This window comes from Helicoverpa armigera, chromosome 3 (assembly GCF_030705265.1).
Source record: "Helicoverpa armigera isolate CAAS_96S chromosome 3, ASM3070526v1, whole genome shotgun sequence".
NCBI lineage: Eukaryota > Metazoa > Arthropoda > Insecta > Lepidoptera > Noctuidae > Helicoverpa > Helicoverpa armigera.
Window position 1 is genome coordinate 9,494,172 of NC_087122.1, and position 25,675 is coordinate 9,519,846.

Sequence of the window (25,675 nt, forward strand, 5' to 3'; positions counted from 1 at the left end):
GTACATACATACGCTAATCACAGCGAAATCTAAGCTTTTGAAGGTAAGCCTAGCACTAATGAATCAAATTAGGAGTTCACTTTATAACTTTATAAGAGTCTTGCATTTGAATAAAAAAAACTGGATCCAAACCGTTCACCCATCCCTTAAGAGCTATGATACTTCAGATGTCTATATGCAGGGCATTGCAGGGGTATAATATATTCTTACAGAAATGGAAACAGCTAGACAATAACGTTACAGATTTTTACAATGAAGCTTTTGACAACGTGAGGTATTTGTACGCTCTGGAGAAATATTGCGAGCCTTTGTACAGGTATGAATCGTAGCACTAATTTTGGTAGGTATCATTATAATGATGTCCTAGTCAAGGATTCGGAAATTGCTTTAGGTAACAACTTAACAGAAAAGCCAATATACTATTTAGGCCAACTGAAGATAAAGTTGTTCCACGCGCTCCTCAAAGCGATGTCAGAAACCCCAGCGGGGCCCAACAGAGCCAAGGTCTGCCGGGGCTGTGGGATTGATCGAAAGAGTTACCGTGGCACATAAAAGGCCGAACGAAACACGACGGTTTTTAGTCAGTAAGAGTCTGACTCTCCCTCACCACTGCTAACCCACAGCGGGATTTTTGACGTCGTTAATAAAAAGATAAAGTATAAAAAAGGAGTCTAGCAGCATAACTTCTTACACTTACAGATGTGATCCTTATACAATGCAACATTACATTCCTGGGTTACTGTACAGTATTCGCATGATATTCGCCACGTCGCGTTACTATAACACCACTAAACAGATATCTACGTTGTTAGTCAAAGTGACCAATCAAATTCTTAACATGTGCATGGATTTCCTCACGCAAAACGGAAAGAAGAACATTTGGAATCAGGATAAGCTGAATTTTATAGACAAAGCCGAAGTAAGTTTCATAATAGTGTATTAGAAAAGCCAGAACCAGCCAGCCAAAAGTGTAATTAATATTTCTATTAACATACAATTATCCATGCATTTAACTGCAGTAGGCCCCAGATTTATCTGCAAAGTTTATTTAATTATCTTAAAGTCGACTCTTCAAAGTTTGATTGACTTAACAGTTAACTATTAACTTTTTTGCGCAGTTCTGTCTAGGTCTGTATAAATTCTATCGTGACTGTTACACTGAAACCCAAAACCAAATGAAAGAGGCAGCCGCTGAAAAGCCATTTGATTGCTCAGAAATGTTCATATTCGGCAAATTCGAAACTTTCAAAAAAAGGCTTTTAAAGGTAATTCAGTCATTTCTTATTATGGCAATCAAGGTACTTAGGTAATATCAAAAGCGTAAAATTTGCAATTGGAATAAGTACTTAATAATTTTTTTAGAAAAGTTTTATTAGCTTCTTGATTGTTACAGATAATAGATCTATTTGAGACTTACATCACATACTATGTTCTGAATAAGACCACTTTGGGGGGTATTAAGGAATACGCCGACACTTTCAATAAGTTGTTCAAAACTATATCAACGAAACCGTATGATGCGTTGGATCACAGGTTGAATAACGATACCAATTAATATCTAAATCGTGGATAAAATATTTGGTTATTAAAATGAAAAATCCTTTCAGGCGGCCTGACTTCGATAACGATTACAAAATATACAAAGAAGCAGTGGCTAACCAGGAGTTGTTACTGGAAAACTTTATAATAAGTGTAATGATATTCATTATTAGTGTAACATTGTCCAATTAACTTGCGAAATTCTATTGGAAAAGTAACGTGTCTTCTAAAGAATTTGGACCTTTGTCATGTGGGTATTTTTGACGTCTAAATATAAATATTTATTAACAGACGCTCGGGAAGTGTCCGACCACGGAAATAGCGTTGCATCTCCTTGCGAGATTTGAGAAACTGGAACTGGACTGTCTGTACATAGAAGATCGATATTTTGATCTAGTTAATCTTTATACGTCTGAAATAGAATCAATACGAGACAGGTAATCCTCTAGTATTGAAATATCTAGTATTGCTATCAGTTAAAATAAAGCTAAAAATCTAGATAGACATAATTTAGTTGTAGATGTATGTAAATAAATAATTATATATTTCATATTCAGATATAACGAAGAAAGGGACAACCCTCAATTACCCAGGAATATGCCACCAGTAGCAGGCCGACTCGTTTGGATAAGATTATATGATCAAAAGATTAAAGTACCAATGCAAATATTTAAACAACATCAAGACGTTATTATGCACCCGGTATAGCACACTTTCATACATTTTCTTTCATTTTTAATCCATTAATATGACTATTGACAGCTTGATCAGCTGGAAGCCGACCCCAGCATAGTTGGGAAAAAGGCTCGGAGGATGATGATGACAGCTTGATCAGACCTTATGAAACCATGTTATCATGACATAGATGTGAACTTAAAACAAATGAATTTAAAAATACAAAATTAACACATATTTACAGAAAAGCCAGCGATGCGTAAAGTTACACAATGTGATGACAATCGTGTTCACTGAGTACGAATTGATTTATCATTATGCTTGGGCGGAAAATGTGGGACAGGTAATTTATCCACAAAAATAAAAAGTAGCAGATTCAAGATAATTGTAAAAGATAGTACTGTTCTTTTATTTCCACTTGTAGGTACGAATGGGTTTGATTGCACCCCTTCTTATGCGACACCCCACGACAAACATGTACATAGTTAACTTCAGCCCGTATATCCCAGAGTGCATAAGAGAGGCAGAGTATATGTGGCAGTTAGGACTACGTAAGTTTTGTGTGTCTGTTATATTTTACTGATCATTTTTTCACAAAAGTAAATGCTTTATTTAATTTTAAAGGTGTGCCGACTAGCGCACAGTTAGTTGCTTTCTGCAAAACCAAAATATTTGGATATTTTGAGAAAATTACATCCTTGGTTGAGAGAAACAATCAAATAAGAAGGTATGCGTCTTTCCTTTGTCTTCATTTGACTTTCTTTACTTCTATTTTAAAAGTAATCTATGTGTTGGTATAGGAGCATGCCAAAACTCTACCTACCGCTACTTCGGGCGCAATTAATAAAGTTGGAGAAAGCGTTTCAGTCTGGTTTGTCAACAATCACATGGACTTCTCTAGAGATACCGTCGTATTGTGAGAGCATTGAAAAAACCCTCGATGAAGTGGATTTATTTGTTAAGGAGGTATTAAACAACGCTGGACTGTCTCTGTAGTTGACGTGTGAAAACAGAATGGTTAACAGATGAATTGTTGCAGGTGATAGATATGAAGGAAGCTCGTATTGATGCCATGCTGCAATCTATTACTGAAACAATGCTAGTGTATTTGCCCCATCATGCAGTAGATCCCTGGACCCTGTATGAGGAGAATCTTTTGAGGCGCGATGATATCGGTATGTATCGACCCACGAGTAGCATTGAAACTGTCGTAATGTAAGTAAACTGATAATGTGTTATTCCCTAGCATCCGAAATTCAACTTAAATCGTGGAATGTTGAAATTGCTGTCGTGGAACTCATACATAAGTTTTTGGACAGTGTGCCTTGTGAAGAAATACGAAATTTAAAAAATCACTGGTAAGTGATGGATATTTTACATGTACCTATTTTTTTTGTGTGTTTTGTATGTAAAGGCAGCAAAGCTTATATTTCGATTTTAATTTTTAGGTTGGATATAGAGAAAGGATTGAAGCAAGTTACATCAGCCACTCGGGTTTTTCCCGAAGATGCAGGTAAAGTTATTGTGACCAATCTTCTTGCACAAATATCTTCTACACCAATATTTTTTCAATGTTTATTACTTTGGCTTATCTTACAAGTTCTTGTGAATTTACAGCATTTATGGAGATAGAGAATACGGACAGATATGATGTTATACCCACTATAAATGAATGTAATGAAATATTTGCATATTTTGCTACCAAATGTTTGGAAGCACTAATCAAATGTACCAGACAAAGCCTCGATAAACTTAGACGACGGGCTTCTGTTTCAAGGTAACTTAATTTTTAACAGCAGATTACACGAGGCCCTTTACGTAACTGCTGCTGTAAAAACGGTTTGATTTGTACTTGCTTCCAGTTTTCTAACCATGACGACTGATCCTGAAGAACAAAATAAACTACATCCTCTTATGCTTACAAAAATGCACTTACAAATACCAAGAATATTAATAAAACCTGCTTTAGAAGATATACAGGCATCATTTTCTCAGGTAAAAATGTAATTTAGAGAAATCATAGCCGTGGTAGCCATGTTATATGTTGTTCTATCTGAACCATGAAGGGTCTTTAGGTGGTGTTAAACTGTATCATGGATATTCATCGCAATGTATTTATGTGGGGACAACAAGAACAAATAAAGAAAGAACAATTAGCCGGTACTTTACTAACAACCAAACGCAGTATGACAGGTCAGTATGCCAAATGTTAATAAAAGTATCTAATTTAATGCTCGGGTTTTAAGAACATCAAATAAATATATTTCTTCTTCTTCCTCCTGCCCCGTTCCCAATTTTATTTGGGGTCGGCGCAATATGTCGTCTTCTTCCATTTGCCCCTGTCACTCGTCATACTAACACTCATTCCCATCCTATTCATGTCATCTTTCAGGCAATCCGTCCATCTTTTCCTAGGTCTTCCTCTCCCTCTCTCCATCCATCTACATTCATACTTACAACTTATCAAATAAATTGATTTCATAGGATCGAAATCCAGTAGTAACATGGGAGGAGTGAGAAGCTACTTCCGAATGGTGTCCGAACACAAAGATATCGTAAGGTCGGTGATGGCGTTGCAAGGAATGATGTACATGTACAAACCCGACATAGAAAAAATTCTAACGGTATAGACAAAAGGATATCTGTATACTTGTAATTTGATTTAAGACAGTTATTAATACAGATTAGCAACGGCAATTACCTACTTTAATTTTTAGGGGTATAAAAGATTTTCGTATCTGTGGGCTGAAGATAGAGTGCATCAAGTGAAAGAATTTGTTGATTTGAATCCTCTGAATGTTCAAATCAAGGACATGTTTTACAAATATGAGGCACAAACTGAGGAAGTTTTAAATTTGCCTGAACGCCACATTATTGGTTCCATTCAAATAAACCTGGGTAATATATTTAGATGAAATTTCATCAATCACTAAGCTTTTGTAGGAAACAATTTTCTGTTGTAACTGGCATTTTTAGAACACCTCAAATTGGCACTGCATGTGGAATCCATTGAATGGAAGAGAATCTTGGGTAAATTGCTATGTCACGCTTACAAGGAGAGAGCGGAGAAGTTGATGCAGTTCATTCGTGACCGTATGAAGACGATGAACAAGAAAATCAAGGATTTGGATGACGTTAGAGTTGCTATGATGTGCCTCGAACTTATAAGAGAAAAGTTCATTGGGTTAATAATTCGTTACTCTTATTTATCGACAGAGATTTCGAGATTTTATATAAATATTGTTCTTTTAATTTCAGCATGGATATGGAATTAGATACCTTACAAGAAAGTTACGCTACATTTAACCAATTCAATATCGATATACCCAAAGAGGATACTGCTTTGGTGTTCAGTTTACGGCATTCATTTCAGAATATGTTATTAGCAGTAAGAGATTTTGTGTTATGTATTATTTGTTAATAGTATAAAATACTTCCACGCAGTCTTTATAGTAGTTAGTTAGTACAAATGTACGTGAGGTGGAGGTAGTGGCCCTTAGACCTAAATCACTGACTCTCAGAGTTATAGAAGTAGTCAACCATTACATAAATAGTTATCTGCATCTTCATTTTGTAATCGTAGTCTCAACAAGTACAGCAAAAGATAGTGGATATGCAAGGGCCACTTCAAACAGAGCTCACAGAGGGAGTGGCGACGTTCTTAGCTGACGTGCTCAAGTTTGATGCTGACTATGATGCAACTGGACCAATGACTCCTGGTCTATCTGCGAGGGAAGCTAGTGACAGGTAATATTGAGAAGATTTTTTGTACACGCATCTTAAAATCCCGTCAATCTCCGGTTTCGGAAGGAGTCTGGTTCTTTAATAATAATATTTGTCAATCTTTGCCATTGCTAGGGTCATACTGTTCCAATCAAGATTTGATGACTTGTGGAGAAGATTCGAAATGTATTCTAATGGTGAAAAATTATTTGGAATGGAAGTACAAGATTATCCTATATTGCATCAGAAGAAAAAGGAATTTAACCTTTTAAATAAACTGTTAGTATTTGCAAGTGTTTGGATTGTAAAAGGATTATACGTTTGTCATACACAATAAGTACGAAAACGAATTTATTTTGTAATACATGAAGGTTGTTACTATTTTTCAGTTACAGTTTATACCTATCCGTAGTGAACACCATCGATGGCTATTTTGAAACGCCCTGGGTGGATATTGATATTGAACAAATCGTTGCACAGTTGGCGGAGTTTGATGTCAGGTAAGGCTTGAGCCTAAATCTATAGAAAAACTTAGCAGAGCACGTATAAAAATATTTTTGGAGTAATTAGAAGAAGTTATACATTTCTTGACACCATTTTCTTCTTAGATGTCGAAGATTGCCAAAAGGCATGAAAGATTGGCCAGCTTTCCTTGTTTTAAAGAGTAAAATTGATGACTTTAACCAAACGTGTCCACTATTAGAGATGATGGCAGATAAATCTATGAAGGAAAGACATTGGAAGAGACTAGAAAACCTGCTGAGTAAAATATCCCTTTATCTCCGTTTATTTTGTTGTGTAACGTACAATTTATGAATGATGTTTTAATTAATTCCATTAATCCAGATTGTGTATTGGATGTCGAATCTGAATCATTCACATTGGCAAAGGTCATGGAGGCACCGTTGTTGCAAAACAAAGACGACGTTGAAGTTAGTACCTAAATATTTGCTGGGCATCTAATACCCTTGTATTATCTAATATCTTGGGCTGTGATGACATAGGATGTAAAGGAAGACTTTACATTTTTCTTGTTTTGTAGGACATTTGCATAAGTGCGGTAAAAGAAAAAGATATTGAAGCGAAATTGAAGAATGTAAGTGCGGATTGGGCAGTTATCGACCTAACGTTTGCTAATTTCAAGAACAGAGGTGAACTCTTGATAAAGCCACAGGAAACGCTCGACATCATCACTTTGCTCGAAGACTCATTGATGATCCTCAACTCTTTAGCTTCCAATAGGTGAGCGATTTACAAAACTCATACATTCTTTAAATTCTTCCACGGAAGGATAACAAAACCATTTTTTGATATAAAAGGTATAACCCGCCATTTAAGAAAGATATCTTACACTGGATATACAAATTGGTGACCACAAGCGAGATCTTAGAAAAGTGGCTTCAAGTTCAGAATGTGTGGATGTACCTGGAGGCCGTGTTTGTCGGCGGTGACATTGCAAAGCAGCTGCCTGCGGAGGCAAAGCGGTTTGCGGTACGAAAGATACTTCTAATTTTCTACCACAATTTACATTTAAGAATATCATAGAACCAATCACCTTCTGTGATCAGGCATCTGTCTTTCCATAAGAGTTCTTTTGAATGTTGGAAACTGTATAAAAAGCATCGTCCTATTTGCAGAGTATCGATAAAGCTTACGTGAAAATAATGTACCGAGCGCGGGATATTGTTAATTGTGTAGAAACATGTACTTCGGATGATACGTTGAAGCACGTCTTGCCGTACTTGATTGAGCAGCTCGAGGCTTGCCAGAAATCTCTCACTGGATACCTAGAGACCAAGCGTCTTATCTTTCCCAGGTTCTTTTTTGTGTCCGATCCTGTGTTACTAGAGATACTTGGGCAGGCCTCAGATCCTCACTCTATACAAGTAAGTGTCTATTATTCTATTTGCAAGATCACAGTTTAATTCTGCAACCATGAGTTCCACGTTTAAGGTGAAACAATTTTAATGAAATGCAATTGTTTTAGCCACATTTACCGAGTATATTTGATGCCATATACACAGTTGATTTTGATGATAAAGAAAATATTGTGAAAATGAATTCGGAAAACGGCGAGTCCATTCCTCTCGACAGGCCTGTACCGTGTTTGGGAGGTGTAGAGGTAAATTAGTCAATGAAAGTATAAAATATAAACGATAATGTCGTTAACGAAATATAACTATAGTGCTCTATTGAATTGAATTAATAAATAAGCCTTGTTATTTATAGATATGGTTAAATACTCTTCTTGATACCATGAAAGATACAGTCAAAAATGTTATTGCTAATATAGCACAAACAATGACTAGCGATCCAGAATTTGAATTTTTGGTTGGATTTTGGAACTTCCCTGGTCAGGTAACGAACGATGTATATTTAGAAACATTCGTAAACAATAATGAAGCACTTATATTACACAAAATGTATGACAATGTGTATTCTTTTTTCAAAATACGTTCTGCTTCTAAATTTTTTTAGCCCTGTAGAATTAATAAATAGGTAGTATTGTTTTAGGCTGCTTTGCTGGGAATGCAAATACTTTGGACAAGTGATTCTGAGTATGCTCTGAAAAAATCGAGAGTGGACCGTTTTATAATGCGGTTCACCAATCAGAAATTACTAGACTTATTGAATGGTCTTATTGATCAGACAGTTAAAGAACTAACTCCTTTGGACAGAACGCAAGTTGAAACAATGATCACCGTGCATGTTCACCAAAGGCAAGAGATAAAATACTTAAATTATACCTTTGTGTTAAAATAATATACTTGATTGACTTTTGTCGTTTACAGAGATATTTTTGATGATTTAGTGAGAATGAGAGTAAAATCACCAATCGATTTCGAATGGCAGAAGCAAGCTCGTTTCTATTATTTTGAGGATAGCGACGATTGTTTAGTTTCTATAACCGATGTGGACTTTTTATATCAGGTAAGCTTTGATGTTTATGTAATGAAATCCTGAACTTAATATGTAAATGTAGGTATGTAAATGGGGAATTATGAATAATTATCGCAATAAACATTAATTAATAGATAAGTTAACATAGTATAAGAGTGTCAATTCTGATACAGAATGAATACCTTGGGATAACAGAGCGGCTGGTGATAACACCGCTGACGGATCGGTGTTACATCACGCTGTCGCAGGCTATCGGCATGAGCATGGGCGGTGCACCCGCGGGCCCCGCCGGCACCGGCAAGACCGAGACCACTAAGGACATGGGCCGCACCCTCGGCAAGCTCGTTATCGTCTTCAACTGCTCCGACCAGATGGACTTCCGAGGTGGATTCACTGCATTAGTATCCAGACGTGTTTCCGAGACTTTTTTCGCCAACTATGTTGTACCCTATCTAATTTCCAGTTACCCGGGCAACCCCATACCCCTTGGTTAGACTGGTGGCAGACTTACTGGCTTCTGACTACCCGTAACGACTGTCATGGATGTTCAATGACAGCCGGGATCTAATACACGCCCTCCACGACTTTTTCAGCGACGTAGCATACTTCACTAACTACTTAATTCTTGCTCAGGTCTGGGCCGTATCTATAAGGGCTTGGCCCAGTCAGGCACGTGGGGCTGCTTTGACGAGTTTAACCGCATAGAGCTGCCCGTGCTATCTGTTGCGGCGCAACAGATCTACATCTGCCTTAATGCCAGGAGAGAGAAAAATGACTTCTTTATATTCAGGTTTATGATTTACCCGACACTGTAATTAAATTATAACACAACAATAAACGTAAATATTTCATCGAAATTTCCTTTGGTTTGCTAGCGATGGTGACACAGTCAGTTTGAATCCGGAGTTTGCTTTCATCATCACTATGAACCCTGGCTATGCTGGTCGTCAGGAATTGCCAGAAAATTTGAAGATCCAGTTTCGCTCTGTTGCGATGATGGTCCCCGATAGACAAATTATTATCAGAGTCAAATTGGCCAGTTGTGGTTTTAAAGAGAACATTGTTCTGGGTAATATATTTTATTGTATATTCAGACTTTATAACTGCTTAGGGGTTTACGATACTGTTTGAATAATTTTAGAATAGTTTGAAAACTCGGTATGTTACATGTTACAGCTCGTAAGTTCTTTACGTTGTACAAACTGTGCGAGGAGCAGCTATCTAAGCAAGTTCACTACGACTTTGGACTGCGGAATATTTTATCCGTTTTACGAACTATGGGTGCACAAAAACGTGCAAACCCGGACAGTACTGAAGAAAACATAATGATGCGAGTGATGAAGTTAGTGCACTTCAAAACTTGAAAATTAAACTGCCAAAGAGTATTTTCCTGAAACGCTTTATAAATGCAAAATGTATATCTTTACAGAGAGATGAATGTTTCTAAGTTAGTAGACGAAGACGAGCCTCTATTTATATCACTGATTGAAGATTTGTTCCCTGGAATTAAAATAACTCAGACGGTCCAAAAGTATGAACTTAAACTATGTGTTCAGTAATGCTTCCCGTCTCTATGAGTTTCAAAGATGATTATTTTCAGAGTAATGCAAACTGCAATAAAAACGGTGACATCACGTACTGGGCTGGTTAATCATCCAGAATGGAACTTGAAGATCATCCAATTATATGAGACGTCGCTGGTGCGGCATGGCCTCATGACGATGGGCCCGACCGGCGCGGGCAAGACCACCTGCATACACACGCTGATGGCAGCGCTCACTGAAATTGGCAAACCACATAGGGAAATGAGAATGAATCCTAAGGTTTCAAGAACATTTAGCGGATAGTTTTCATATATTCTTAACTTTAAATTGTTCACAGGGGCATAATCATTAATCGGTAATATAATTAAGAGAACATTCAAGTAGTGGAAGCTATACTTAATTTTGAATGTCAAACTTTTTAGGCAATTACGGCACCACAAATGTTCGGTCGTTTGGATGTTGCAACCAATGACTGGACTGATGGTATATTCTCTACTCTGTGGCGTAGAGCATTGAAGGTGAAGAAGTCTGACACGACTTGGATCGTCTTGGGTTCGTAGTTGATTTGATGGATGAAGCGGATGAAATTCTGAATAAACTGCGAGCGCGTTTGTTTTCTAGATGGTCCGGTAGATGCCGTATGGATTGAGAACTTAAACTCGGTGCTGGACGATAATAAGACGTTGACGCTTGCCAACGGTGACCGTATTACTATGGCACAGAACAGTAAGCTGGTGTTCGAGCCGGATAACGTGGACAACGCGTCTCCAGCCACCGTCAGTCGCATGGGCATGGTGTTCCTATCTTCATCAGTGCTCAAATGGCAACCTATACTAGAGGTAATCTAAGGAAATATAAGTACATAATGGAATTTTATAGAGAGATAAATGAATAAGTATCTGAAATATTGTTCTATATATGTATAACTTTAATATGGATCTTGAATTTGAATCTTCAAAGAACATGTTTTTTCGTCCTTTCCAATAATAGCGTTGGTTAGCAACTTTGGAACCGAAACAGTGTGATGTTCTACGTAAAACTTTCTACAAAGTTTATGGTGACGTTCATAACTTCGTGCAGACGAAACTAACAGCTAAAATGAAGCTTCTTGAAGCTATCTATATCAGGTAAGTTTTATTTGTTAGTAGGTATTTGCTAGTTTCTTGATACGTACACAAGTAGTATACTTAATACTTTTTCCTTTTTAGGCAGTGTGTAGACGTTCTTTCTGGGTTACTGCAGATTGAAGTTCCAGGTGGCAGTAAGTACAAAGTTTAATCATAGAATTGCATTTTGTAATGAAAGTAGTCTAGTATACCAATAAATGTACATTTTCATGAGTTGAATAAGTGAAGGATCAATTCGCAAAAAACTGTTACAGAGACTCACTCGGAACGTCATCTCGAGCGTTTATTTATCTTTGCGATGATGTGGTCACTGGGTGCTGTTTTGGAGTTAGACATGCGACGGCGCATGGCTGAGTTCATGACGCAGCTGCCCGTTAAAATGGACTGGCCTGGTTCAAAATCCAAGGAATTTATAATGCCTTACGAATATACGGTTAATGCCAGTGGCGCGTGGGAGCATTGGTAAGTTCCCTACAAGATTTTTTTCTAGACCTAGTTATGTGACAGAACAACCAATAATAATTTTGATTTCAATAGGTCTGAGAGTGTGGAGGACTACATTTACCCTCCCGACAGCATACCAGAGTATGCTTCCATATTGGTGCCGAATATAGACAACGTGTGCATAACGTTTTTGATCCATACCATCGCAAAGCAGGATAAGGCAGTATTACTGATCGGAGAACAGGGTACCGCCAAGACTGTCATGATGAAGAGTTACATGTCTAAGTACGATAACGAGGTCAAACTGTTTAAAATTGTCAACTTCTCTTTCGCTACTACGCCGAATATGTTCCAGGTGAATTTTCCTCCATATTTAAGTGTTAGCTTATTTATTGAAACATATTGGTTCAATCAAACCTAAGATATCTATGTAACGTTGATTATATTTACCTCAGAGGATAATCGAGTCTTATATGGAGAAGCGAGTAGGTATGACGTACGGGCCTCCGGGCGGGCGAGCAATGACCGTGTTCGTGGATGATATAAACATGCCCGTAGTCAACGAGTGGGGTGATCAGGTACAGTTCAAAAAAATATACTATCAAAACACAATAATAAAATCTGAGGATTTGAGGGACTTATATTGGTTTTGTTTCATATATTAAAGGTTACTAACGAAATAGTGCGACAACTGATGGAAACTGGTGGCTTCTATTCGTTAGACAAGCCCGGTGATTTCACAATCGTTGCTGATGTTCAGATGTTTGGCGCTATGATACATCCTGGTAAACTTCTATGTATTCAGTTTTACTAGGAGGAAAATGCGTCAGTCATGAAAATTGTTTTGAATATTTGTTTGTGACAGTTGTAAATTGCTTAACATTCGTTTAGGTAATTCTACTTAATATCTGTTCTTGTACTTACAGGTGGTGGGCGAAATGATATCCCTCCGCGCCTGAAGAGACAGTTTAATATTTTTAATTGCACGCTACCCAGTAACATTTCCATGGACAAGATTTTTGGTAAAAACCTCAAAGCAACTGCATTCTCTATCCCTGTTTCATATCTGTGATATACTTGAAAAATGGATAAAACTATTCACTACCCCGATTATCTATCATAAAATGCAAGCGATGATGTTCTGAATTAACCCTAATACATTTTTATTTCAGAGACAATAAGTGCTGGATATTTCTGTAAATCCCGCTTTGATAAAGTGATAGTGCAGTTTATGCCCCGATTAGTGCCAATAACGCGAGTCATTTGGCAGCAAACCAAAGTATGTATAAGATCATATTAAAAAAAAACCTGGATTTGGAAATTGGGTTTTTCTTAAGAAAAGTCGTCTTTGTTTAACAGGTTAAAATGTTACCGACGCCGGCGAAGTTCCATTACGTTTTTAACTTAAGAGATCTATCTCGCATATGGGAAGGTATTCTGTTCATCAAGAGAGAGGAACTTAAGTCCATTAACATGGCTTTAAAGCTTTGGTTCCATGAGTGCTTGCGAGTTATTTCTGATAGGTAGGATTTTTCTTGTATTTTATGAAATAGAAAATAAAGCAGACACGACAATTTCAAAGTTAATTTCTTTCAGGTTCACTACCTTCGCTGATAAAGATTGGTTTGAAGCAAATTTCTGGGCAACTGCCAGTCAAGAATTACCGGATCTAGTTAACGAATTCCCTGACGAAGAAACGTTCTTTGTTAACTTTCTACGAGAGCCGATAGAACCAACTGGCGAAGAAGACGAAGACTTCAGTCTTGAAGCTCCAAAAATATACGAGGAACTACCCTCGTGAGTAGAAACTGAATAAAATATATAATGGGAACAAACATATTTTTGTCTAAAGATAGGTAGGTACTAAAAATATGTCATGTTTACAGTTGGGACTTCGTTCTGTCAAAACTTGCTGGATTTGAATCACTCTTCAATGAACAGATTAGAGGAGCTCACCTGGACTTGGTGTTCTTCCACGATGCGATGGTCCATCTGTTCATAATATCTCGAATCATTAACACACCATGGTAATATAATAGCTAAATAATACTCGTCAATTAAATTAATTTGCGTAGAAACTTAAAATTGATTTTTATTCTTTTAGCGGCAATGCGTTGCTCGTGGGTGTCGGCGGATCTGGAAAGCAAAGCTTAACAAAATTAGCATCATTTATAGCTAACTTTTCGTTCTATCAAATAACTCTATCAAGGTAACAGATTTGCAAGAAGTAAGCAGGTTGGTATTCTCTTATTTACAATTTTTCAAAAATTATTTCAGATCCTACAACGTAAACAACTTCATGGACGACATAAAAGTGTTATACCGCGTAGCCGGGCTACAGGGCCGTGGCATCTCCTTCATATTCACAGACAACGACATCAAAGATGAACACTTCTTAGAATACCTCAATAATATCATGAGCTCCGGAGAAATTGCTAATCTTTTCCCTAAGGATGAATTGGGTAAGTCACGTACACTGTACATAATTCGATATAACGTCATTAGATACTTACTATAGAATTGCCTCCAGATGACATCCTGAATCAATTGATTCCCATAATGAAAAAGAACGCACCTAAAAGGATTCCTGTTCCCGATATATTGTATGAATACTTTATTATACGTGCCAGAGCTAATTTACACGTCGTCCTGTGTTTTTCACCGGTAAGCCATCACCTACTTACTGCTTTCTGTCCCACGGGTCTTATGAAAAAATATAATCGCTGATTTTTTTGTGAATCATACAGTAATCTACATATAGCAATTTTGTTCTAGGTGGGTGAAAAATTCAGAAGCAGGGCGTTGAATTTCCCGGGCCTTATATCGGGATCTACGATAGATTGGTTTCAAAAATGGCCCAAGGAAGCTCTTGTAGAAGTAGCGCATCACTTTTTGTGGGAGTTTGAGGTTTGCAACATACAATTTATGATCAAATAAGACAATCCTAGAACATAATACAACTGATCTTGAACTTAGTTATTAAGAGTATATTTAAGTTAATTCATGTAGAATATAGATGTGCCATTGGTTTTCAGGTGATTTGTTCCATTGGAACAAAGCAACAGTTGATCGACATGATGGGCATCGTACAGGACGATGTAGCAGAAACTTGCGTTACTTATTACGATCGCTTTAGAAGACAGACGCATGTCACTCCAAAGTCATACTTATCATTTCTGGAGGGCTATAAAACATTATACAAAACGAAGCATAGTTATATCGCCGAGATGTCAAAAAGGTATCATCACAGTTAAATCAATAATAAAGAAATGCATTTTCCATCCAGATAAATCTCTTACGTAAACTTATACCTTGGGTCTATATGTTATGTACCTATCGTGGCAAGGATAACGTTACGAAAAATAATATTGTAGGAACCATTTTCGACTCAAACGTAGGCATTATAAATATAAGGCTGCCCATAACTGTTTGTAGGACAGATGATCGGGCCGATTTTTTGGAGGACTATCTAACTAAGATTTTCCGATTGAATTTTTGAAAGACGTGTGCGTTGCACTATTGCTAACAATTTTATATTTTTGCTCTTACAAAACATCGGTCACCTATCATATCGGACGTGGGCCAGCTTTAGTGCTGATATGAAAGAAACTACACTTATGATATATTTAGGATGACAACGGGGCTCGAGAAATTAGGTGAAGCTGCTGCAAGTGTTGACGAACTGAAAAAAGAATTGGAAGTAATGGAACTGGAAATTAAGGAAGCAACAACAAAAGCGGAAGAGGTATTTTTCGGATATTGAGCTTGTGCAAGGTGAGTGGGTGTTTAGACTGTTTCGATACGAAAATTGTATGACATTGTAGGTGCTAGGGGTGGTGGCAGAATCGCAGGCGGCCGCCGAGATAGTGAAGGCAGAAGTGATGGAAGTTAAGGACCGCGCTGTGAAGCTCGTCGAGGTGATCGCGGCGGAGACCGCCGTCGCCGAGGAAAAGCTCGCCGACGCGAAGCCGGCGCTCGACGCTGCCGAAGCTGCCTTGCTGGTATGATAAATCTACCAGAATGCCCAGTTACTCGGATGAAGACCGCAGTTATCTGATATTGGCATTTGTTGCAGACTATTAACGCTGCAGATATCGCCACTGTCAGGAAACTTGGCAAGCCACCTCATCTTATTACTCTCATTATGGACGCTGTCATATTACTGTTTAGAAAGCGTATCGATCCCATCAGACCAGATCCGGAAAAACAATTTTTAACTCCTTCGTGGTCAGAGTCCTTAAAGGTTAGTTTTTAATGTTCACTAGACAACTTGAAACCATTCATTATGTTCATAGCTAAATTCTTAAATTAAAATGCAATTTACTTATTTGTGACCTTTTTTATGACAAAAATAATGGCCATACACTAGGTACTCATAAAACCTATGTAAACGGTAGTACATTGTCAAAATCTCTTGAAACTATGTACCTTCACTAATTGACGATTTGTTTCATATATATGTCACCGTAAGATTACAAACATCGTTAGATTACAATCTATCTCGAGAGATTGTAAACTGTCGAATTATTGTGAACCGTAACATCTGATTGCAATTTAACGCATTATTTTTCGCTATATTATAATCTATCGATGAGAAATTGTCAAATTGTCAACTGTCCGAAAGCTCTCCCTGATTGGTCAGTCTTTTTGTAAGATCGACCAATCACGACCAGCCGTTCTGTTGCCATGGAGTTCCCGTAGAGTTAGGAATGAATTTGTGTTTGAAGACAAACTACCTAATTGTTTTTTTTTTTTTTTATAAAAGTGTCTTATAATTTTCCAATTTCATTTAAATAAAACTACTTTTACGGATTTTATCGCGGTCGGTTTTAAACGTCGGGATTAAATAATATAATATAACCGCGATAAAATCCGTAAAAGTAGTTTTATTTAAATGTCTAATATTCGCGTAAGTGTCAGAAATCAATATGTTTCCAATTTCAATTTGTGTTTGAAGAATAAATATTTCGTTACAATTTGTTCTCTCCATATGTCAGGAATATTAATTACATACTCGTACTAAATAACAAATACTTGAAGAATTTTTGAAGAGCATTTATTTTATTTAACTGACACCTCTATTTCATTCCTAACTCTACGGGAACTCCATGGGAACAGAACGGATTATTGGTCGATCTTACAAAAAGACTGACCAATCAGGGAGAGCTTTCGGACAGTTGACAATTTGACAATTTCTCATCGATAGATTATAATATAGCGAAAAATAATGCGTTAAATTGCAATCAGATGTTACGGTTCACAATAATTCGACAGTTTACAATCTCTCGAGATAGATTGTAATCTAACGATGTTTGTAATCTTACGGTGACATATACATTACTTATTCACAACAGGTGATGGCGGATGTGAGGCTTCTCAGTAACTTAAAGAATTATCCAAAAGATGAAATCAACGCTGAGATGGTTGATTTATTGATACCATACTTTAGATATAGGTAAGATGCTTACTTGCTTTGATCAAAACTTCATTGAGTTGACAGAGTTTCAAGATCAGTTTTTGCAATCTTCAGTCTCTACAATTTCAACGCCGCGAAACTAGCGTGCGGTAACGTGGCAGGTCTGATATCGTGGACCATAGCAATGGCGCAGTTCTACGAGGTCAACAAGGACGTGCTGCCACTAAAGGCGAACTTGGCGGTGATGCAGGGCAAGTACCAAGCCGCCAAGCGCGAGCTCGAGACGGCTGAAGCTCAGCTGGAGGCAAAAGAGGTACCGACGCTCTGTAGTTCCTTGGCAGAAGCGAGCAGACACGTAACCCGACCTTTGTTGACAGCAAGAGTTAGCAGAAGTGCAGCGGCAGTTTGACGAGGCAATGTCACTCAAGCAGACAGTGCTGGACGACGCAGCCAAGTGCCAGCAGAAAATGGACGCCGCCACGGCGCTCATTAACGGGCTCAGCGGAGAGCGAGTGCGCTGGACCGAGCAATCTGCACTCTTCAAGTCAGAAATCGAGCGCCTGGTTGGCGATATCCTGCTGCTCACCGGGTGAGTGTCTGCCACCAGCTAAGCCGATCCGACTTTTTTATGTTTAGATACTTTAGCAACTTGAGCCAACTATTCCAGATTCCTGTCCTATTCCGGGCCATTTAACCAAGAGTTCCGTGGACTGCTCATTGGCAACTGGCAGAGTGAACTTCTGCGCAGGAAAATACCTGTTTCTATGAATTTAAATATTATAAATGAGCTTACCGATACTGCTACGGTGAGTATGATTCATAAATTCTTATTCACGTTTTGCTTAACACTTCACATTTGTTACTGTAAAATAAATAATGCCGTTGTACATAACTGTCTGTATCCCTTATGTATTTACTGTTTAGTGTGCAATAAAGAATAAGAAAAAAAAATGTCGTTAAGATACATTTAAAAATATCTTACCTCACTATGTAGTATATAGCTATTTTCATAGTGAGTATTTTTGCCCAGATCGGCGAGTGGAACTTATACGGATTGCCAACAGATGATTTGTCGATACAAAACGGCATTATTGTGACAAAAGCTGCTCGTTTTCCATTACTAATCGATCCACAGACCCAAGGAAAAATCTGGATCAAGAATATGGAGAAATTCAATGACTTAATTGTCACTACTCTTAATCACAAATACTTCAGGTGCTTACCTACTATACATTAAATAGTATTCCTCATCCACGAAAGTTAAATGTGACCACTTAAAACATTTCTTTATGACACAGGAATCATGTAGAAGACTGTGTTTCCCTGGGTAGGCCTATGCTGATAGAAGATGTTGCTGAGGAGTTAGACCCAGCTCTTGATCACATTCTTGAAAAGAATTATATAAAGATTGGTACCACGTTTAAGGTTTGTTTCATTATCCGGCAAATAATAAGCTGGTATACTAAAACCTACTTGCCAATATATATATTTTTATGTATGGTTCAAATAACCAAATTGTTTTTTTTTCTATAGGTTAAACTAGGAGACAAAGAAATAGATGTGATGAAAAGCCATAAGATCTACATTACCACAAAACTACCTAATCCTGCCTACACGCCTGAGGTTTCTGCTCGGACTTCTATTATAGATTTTACTGTAACCATGCAAGGTAAAATGTTGGCATCAACTTAACCTTTTCTACATATCGTATCTTAACTTAAAAAACTATTTTGTAAATTACTGATTAAATATTAATTCCAAATTGTTTATAATATATTGAAACCTTTTTTATATATCTTGTCCTGATATTCACTAACAATATTAATGTTTTGGAGTAATATGCAATGGTTACACATATTTTAGGTTTAGAAGATCAGCTCCTGGGACGCGTGATTCTTACAGAAAAGGCAGAAATGGAAGCAGAAAGAACGCAACTTATAATGGACGTGACCGCTAACAGACGCAAGATTCAGGAGTTAGAGACTAATCTTTTGCAAAAACTTACCACTATACAGGGCTCTCTTGTCGAAGATGTGTCACTCATTCAAGTGTTAAACACCACTAAAGCTACAGCCACCGAGGTTAATTCCATTCTGAGGTTTACAAAGTTTGAACTCCCTGCCTTAAAATAAGTTCAAGAATACTAAATTACTTTTGAACTAGGTGAAAGAGAAATTGGACGTGGCAAAGGAGACAGAAATGAAGATCAACGCGGCTCGTGAGGAGTACCGGCCGGTGGCGACTCGCGGCTCCGTGCTTTACTTTCTCGTGACGAACATGTCGCTCGTCTGCAATATGTACCAGACCTCGTTGGCGCAGTTCCTCGAACGTTTCGACATTTCTATGGAACGTTCACCGCAGAGCCCCATCACATTGAGGAGGATTGGTTTCATAATTGATTTCTTGGTTAGACTTCATATTAGGAGAGCTATGAAGTTATGTATTTGGTTTGCAGTTTATTTTTTTATTTGAAGTTGCCGTGATTGCATGTGCACCCATGTCTGTGTAAGATTTTGTGAACGACACTCCCGACCTCGACGAAAGGCATTCCCATTGGTTCAGCATTTATCATGTATGTAGCCAAAAGCTTTCCAAAAAAAAAATACGATTTTGCTTAATTGTTGTAAATATGATTAACGTTCTAAGCATGGCATGAGAAAAAAATTGCCAGTGGCGTCGCAGTAATGATACTTTTATCTGCCTTAGACTTTTGATGTCTTCAAGTACATTAGTCGCGGTTTCTACGAGAAGCACAAATACTTGTTTACGGTTTTGCTGACTTTGAAGATAGACTTACAGAAAGAATATATAACATTTGAAGAATTCCAGACATTTATTAAAGGTAAACTTTAATTGCTTATAGTTCATTAAAATATTTAAAATCTTTTAGATATCAAAACTTAACTATTCTACTTCAATAATTTGTGTATAGGTGGTGCAGCGTTGGATCTCAACACTTGTCCGTCTAAACCTTACAAATGGATAACTGATATGTCATGGCTGAACTTAGTGCAATTGTCCAGTTTGCGTCAATTCACAAACATACTCAATCAAGTGTCTAACAACGAGAAGGGTTGGAAATCTTGGTGAATTTTAAAATTCATTATGAGACAGAATACGTAGGTACTTTTCTAAAGTTTCAGTTAATATGTCAAGTGTATAATTTTGCAGGTTTGATAAGGAAGCTCCTGAGGATGAGCCATTGCCTGATGGCTATCAGAGTCTGGACGTGTTCCGAAAGCTGCTGGTGGTACGAGCCTGGTGCCCCGACCGGACTCTTGCGCAGAGCTTGTGAGTCCCCCGCTCATTTACTCGCGTGACACCTTCGTCACGGCCGCCGTGGAGAAGAATTTCATACAATTCCACGGCAGTCGTGCCGTGACCGTGTGAAAACCGTCTGCTTGTGTAAAGACCCTTATGTGCCTCCTGTGCGCAAATGTTGATATTGTGTGTGTCTGTCTTACAGGAAGTACGTCGTCAACTCCATGGGCACGCGGTACTCGGAGGCCGTCATAGTCAACTACGAGGTGACTTACTCAGCTAAAGTACTACTCTAAAGTTTCCCACTGCTGAGAATTTTAACGCAATATTTTTTTGTTTTAGCAAATGGTATTAGAATCGCGTCCATTAGTACCGTTGATTGGTTTCTTGGCTATGGGTTCCGATCCGACGCCTTCTATCGAGGTGACAGCTAAGCGAATGGAGAATCTTTGCTCATCCATATCTATGGGTCAAGGTCAAGAGATCCATGCAAGAAAACTTATTGATCGTGGTCTAAAAGAGGTATCATAAATGTTTAGACACAAGAGAATGAAACATTTTACATTTTATTAAATTAAATTTACCAATTTCCCATGTTTAGGGTCTGTGGGTGCTACTCCAAAACTGTCACTTAGGATTGGAGTACATGGTTGAAGTTATGGAACAGTTTGCTGAACTCGAAAAGAACCCAGAGCAGATACACGAATGTTTTAGGTAATAGTAAAATATACCGCTCACTATTGGTTAGGTAGCACTAATCTTACAATTAAGACACATTTAATTTCCAGGTTGTGGATTACAACTGAGGTTCATGAAAAATTCCCTATTACACTTCTGCAAATGTCTATAAAATACACTTGTGAGCCACCTTTCGGTAAGTGGACTATCTACGGTATGCAATTGAATCGCTTGTCTTTAAACATAAATATCATAATGGCAAAATATGTTTTTCTAGGTATCAAAGCAGGTCTCCTTAGAACATATGACTCGATGAATCAGGACTTTCTCGATTACAGCGACAGTCCTTTCTATTTGCCGTTAATTTACACGATCTCATTTCTGCACACCGTAGTGCAAGAGAGAAGGAAGTTCGGTCCTCTTGGTTGGAATATTCCCTATGAATTTAATTCAGCTGATTGGCTGTCTTCTTGCATGTTTGTACAAAACCATTTAGATGCTTTGGAGCCAGGACAGCCAGTTAGCTGGACAACCGTGCGGTGAGTCTATCCAATGTTTTTCCGATCGAGTTGTTACCAAGTCTGAAAAGAAATTATTTTATCACACACCGGTGTTGTAGATACATGGTGTCAGCTGTGCAGTACGGAGGAAGAGTGACTGACGACTATGACACGAGGCTTCTAACCACCTTCTGCAGAGTCTGGTTCTCAGACCAAATCTTTTCTGATGACTACCAGTTCTACAAAGGATATGGTATTTTCAAGTTCAAGAATATACCGGAGTACCTCGATGAAATCGAAAAGATGAAAACTGTAGATCCACCTCAAGCATACGGCTTACACACGAATGCGGATATAACGTTAGTGGATGCTGACTCTGACTAAGAAGATAAATTCTATTCTTTTGATTTCATTGGTGAATTGTATTCTTTAGTTACCAGCGGAACACCACCCAGGAGCTTTTAGATACGATACTGTCCATTCAACCGAAAGAGTCCAGTGGAGGAGGTGGGGAGACACGAGAGGCATCGGTCTACAGGCTTGCTAAAGAAATGCTTGATAAAGTGCCACCTAACTTTGATCCTCATGAGGTGCTAGATAGGTAATTCTTTCTGATTTCATTGCAAATATTGCCAGAAAATGTAAAAACGAAATATTTTTTTTTCTTTCAAATAAAATCACCTCATAACACTTATGTTAAAATTGAGTTTAAAAGGTTTTTTTATAGTCTGTGATACAAAATTATGTGAAAGCATAAGATTTAAGTTAAATCTTTTTCAGATTAAAATTTTATGGTGTACTCAATTCAATGGTAATTTTCTTAAGACAAGAAATCGATCGAATGCAGAAAGTTATTGTGTTAGTAAGAACAACTTTAAAGGATTTATTACTCGCTATTGATGGCACTATCATAATGAATGAGGTAATTCTACCAATTACTAAAACGAATATTAGGTGTATTTTTATCAATGATATCAATGAATATGTGAATTTTCTAGGCACTCCGAGACTCATTAGACAACATCTATGATGCGAAAGTGCCATGTATCTGGTTGAGAAGTTCATGGTCATCGTCAACACTAGGCTTTTGGTTTACGGAGTTTTTGGAGCGAACTATTCAGTTCTCTACGTGGTGTTTCCAAGCCAGACCAAACTCTTTTTGGATGACTGGATTTTTTAATCCTCAAGGTACAAATATCTGTTGATGTTCGGACAGAAGTATTGAGTTTTAGAGACTTAAAAATATTTCAAAAGCATTGATTTCCTTGGCTTGTTAAAGGTTTCCTGACGGCCATGCGCCAGGAAGTGACTCGTGCACATAAAGGATGGGCTCTTGACATGGTTACGTTACATAATGAAGTTACGAAACTATCTTATGAGGAAATCAAAGTTCCACCACCGGTAAGATACTCATGGATAGATTTGACTTGCTTAGATTAGTTAATTCGTCAACAGTTAAAAATATGTATTAGTTTTGATTAAATTTTAGGAAGGTGTGTATATCCATGGCTTATATATCGACGGTGCTGGCTGGGATCGGCGCAATCTGCGGCTATGTGAATGTGCTCTTAAAATGGTATATACTGTATTACCAGTGGTTCATGTGTACGCTATCAATTCTACTGCACCCAAGGACCCGAAGCTGTACCAGGTAAGCCAATACTCAATTCTGTATAAGCATTCTATATGTTGTAGGTACAAGTGGTTACATTGTATAAGATGGAAACAATTATGGACCCGGTAGGGGACAGTTTAAAGGTAATGGAGTGTTATGCAGTTACTTCTAAACTATTATATTTTAGAGTTTAGTTTAGTATAGTTCAGTTACTACTGAGAAACTATAAAATATTATGTACATAGCCATAGACGTGACGTGTGTTAGTCAGTATCTAGGTAGGTACATTTTATACAAAGCCGTTGTCGTTCACCAGTGCCCGGTTTATAAGAAACCAGTCCGCACTGGCCTGACGTTCATCACGCCGCTTTGGCTGCCCACTATCAAGAACCCCGACCATTGGATTCTAAGAGGTGTTGCTATTCTATGCGACATTAAGTAATTGTATTGCATTTTAATGTGTTTTTTCAATAAATTCTTATATTACCGACTTTACGTTTTTAATTGTTTTTAATCGAAGTAAATAGTACATGTGATAAGCACATTCTTTCGATTCTTACTCTTTGAATGTGTAGTGGAAATACGGAAATACTGTTTAGCCATACCACTGGCAGTACAATATGTTTCGTTTTCAAATTGAAAATTAGAAATGACAATTACCTACTTTGAAGTTGACATTTGAATATTGGTTTTATAGTAGAGAAAAGTGATTATAAATAGTTAATATTATATTTGGTTATAATATATACTGTACAAAAATGGAAGGAGACGGAGGTGGTGAGGTAAGGCCCCCAGAAGGTCCGACTTCAACTGACACCGAAGTTACTAAGAAGCTGGGAAAGTCTGTCGACCATGTAAATAGGAATTCAGCTACAGTCCCTCCCAAATCCAAAACATTAGCCAAGAAAATGTCATCGATTCGTAAAATGTCGCTTACCGATGGAGAACGTGTGGAAGTGGATAAGACAGCACTCGAAGCCATACTTGGTGTCAGTTCTCGTATCGCGGGTATTCAGAGGAGGAGCAGATTGTCTATGAGCACATTGGTAGCTCATGAGTCTTATAAAGACTAGCAAGTAAATAAATTGAATAATTCGATTTCAGTGTTTAATTTACGTAGTCTCAATAAAAGGAACAAATTCACTCTTCTTGTGTACCAGTACTAAGTACATTAGGTGCTCGTTATAATCGACACAAGGTGAATGCGGCGTACAATGTAGGAACTTGTTCAGAACCATGTTGAAGTAGGTAGGGTTAAAGAAGCAGAAAGGCATTCACATAGAGCTTTTAGTCAACTCATTGTGTATGTCAATTCTTTTATTTTTTGTTTTTATTCTATCTTTCATTAAATAAATAAAAAAGTTCATAGTTATATTCGTGTATATTTTTAAAAGCATTGAGGTATTGCAATTTATTTACAATAGGTAGATGTAACGAACAATACTGTGGATGGATGGATTAACTTACGAATGTTTCACGATCTCTATGCTATCATGTCATAAATTTAGTTCCCGCTAGGAAACAACTGGTTGTTTGCTGAAACTATGCTTGCTGAAAGTTATTCCAAAACAATAGGCCGTATCAACAATCTTAATGGACGGAGTAAATTCGCTGATTCGCTTCACATATTGCATCACAAGTACATAATAACATATTCGGAAATTTATATGTGTACAATACACTACAAGCCTGTAACAGAATGAAGTAAATGTTGATTCTATTCTCAAAGTAGATGTAATCGTCCAACGGTGACGGCTTTGCCTCCATAGATATTTGTTTTATGAGAGAAATGTGTTCGAAATATTTCTCGCTAAGTCTAAAGCTTTGGCAGTAATATAGGTACTCAATCATTATTTAATTATATCAGTCTGATTGCCTTTCTAATTGTCATGTGGTTATTGTTAAGGAAGTCTAGTCTTCATTAAATGATAACATTGTAACAAAATGTTCTACGACTACTAGTATATACAAGTTACAGTAAATAACGAGATCTAGCATTCCTAACATACTTTAACAATAGCTATCATATTATAACAGACTACAACGAAAATATTAAATTAGCTATAGCTATACATACAGTCTTATTTTACAGAGCTAATAAAATTTAGCGTAAACATTAAGTAAACATGATATACATTAAATGGCGTTAAATGAGACTACATATTTTCATTTCCGATACCACGTGGTTATTAAGTAGATACAATAGATATGTTGGCGTGCATTCATTTCTTATTACCATTCATATACTCAAT

General features: G+C 37.4%; 1 protein-coding gene across 1 annotated transcript; it reads left to right on the plus strand.

The window, feature by feature from the left end:
* The first annotated feature begins 3,257 nt into the window (after positions 1 to 3,257).
* LOC110377788 (dynein axonemal heavy chain 8) lies at positions 3,258 to 23,865 on the plus strand. Its single transcript, XM_064043094.1, has 74 exons — positions 3,258 to 3,389; positions 3,461 to 3,572; positions 3,663 to 3,727; positions 3,832 to 3,991; positions 4,077 to 4,209; positions 4,290 to 4,407; positions 4,699 to 4,838; positions 4,932 to 5,112; positions 5,191 to 5,398; positions 5,473 to 5,602; positions 5,798 to 5,961; positions 6,073 to 6,216; positions 6,327 to 6,437; positions 6,546 to 6,700; positions 6,784 to 6,869; positions 6,980 to 7,179; positions 7,257 to 7,428; positions 7,575 to 7,823; positions 7,925 to 8,059; positions 8,167 to 8,295; positions 8,452 to 8,657; positions 8,730 to 8,868; positions 9,012 to 9,222; positions 9,472 to 9,628; positions 9,714 to 9,907; positions 10,015 to 10,180; positions 10,268 to 10,369; positions 10,439 to 10,661; positions 10,805 to 10,934; positions 11,004 to 11,221; positions 11,373 to 11,509; positions 11,591 to 11,643; positions 11,764 to 11,971; positions 12,047 to 12,308; positions 12,409 to 12,531; positions 12,621 to 12,738; positions 12,880 to 12,975; positions 13,126 to 13,232; positions 13,313 to 13,476; positions 13,550 to 13,750; positions 13,840 to 13,980; positions 14,058 to 14,162; positions 14,231 to 14,415; positions 14,484 to 14,617; positions 14,729 to 14,860; positions 14,989 to 15,191; positions 15,584 to 15,698; positions 15,778 to 15,954; positions 16,029 to 16,196; positions 17,308 to 17,408; positions 17,484 to 17,682; positions 17,747 to 17,958; positions 18,037 to 18,175; positions 18,400 to 18,584; positions 18,668 to 18,794; positions 18,903 to 19,038; positions 19,233 to 19,450; positions 19,533 to 19,775; positions 20,076 to 20,211; positions 20,302 to 20,455; positions 20,541 to 20,660; positions 20,836 to 20,896; positions 20,973 to 21,152; positions 21,232 to 21,344; positions 21,419 to 21,504; positions 21,586 to 21,847; positions 21,928 to 22,167; positions 22,242 to 22,409; positions 22,589 to 22,730; positions 22,807 to 22,996; positions 23,088 to 23,209; positions 23,298 to 23,459; positions 23,504 to 23,566; positions 23,740 to 23,865. Exons 1-74 carry the CDS (start codon positions 3,263 to 3,265, stop codon positions 23,863 to 23,865), a joined length of 11,379 nt encoding a protein of 3,792 aa, XP_063899164.1. The 5' UTR covers positions 3,258 to 3,262.
* The last annotated feature ends 1,810 nt before the right edge of the window (positions 23,866 to 25,675 follow it).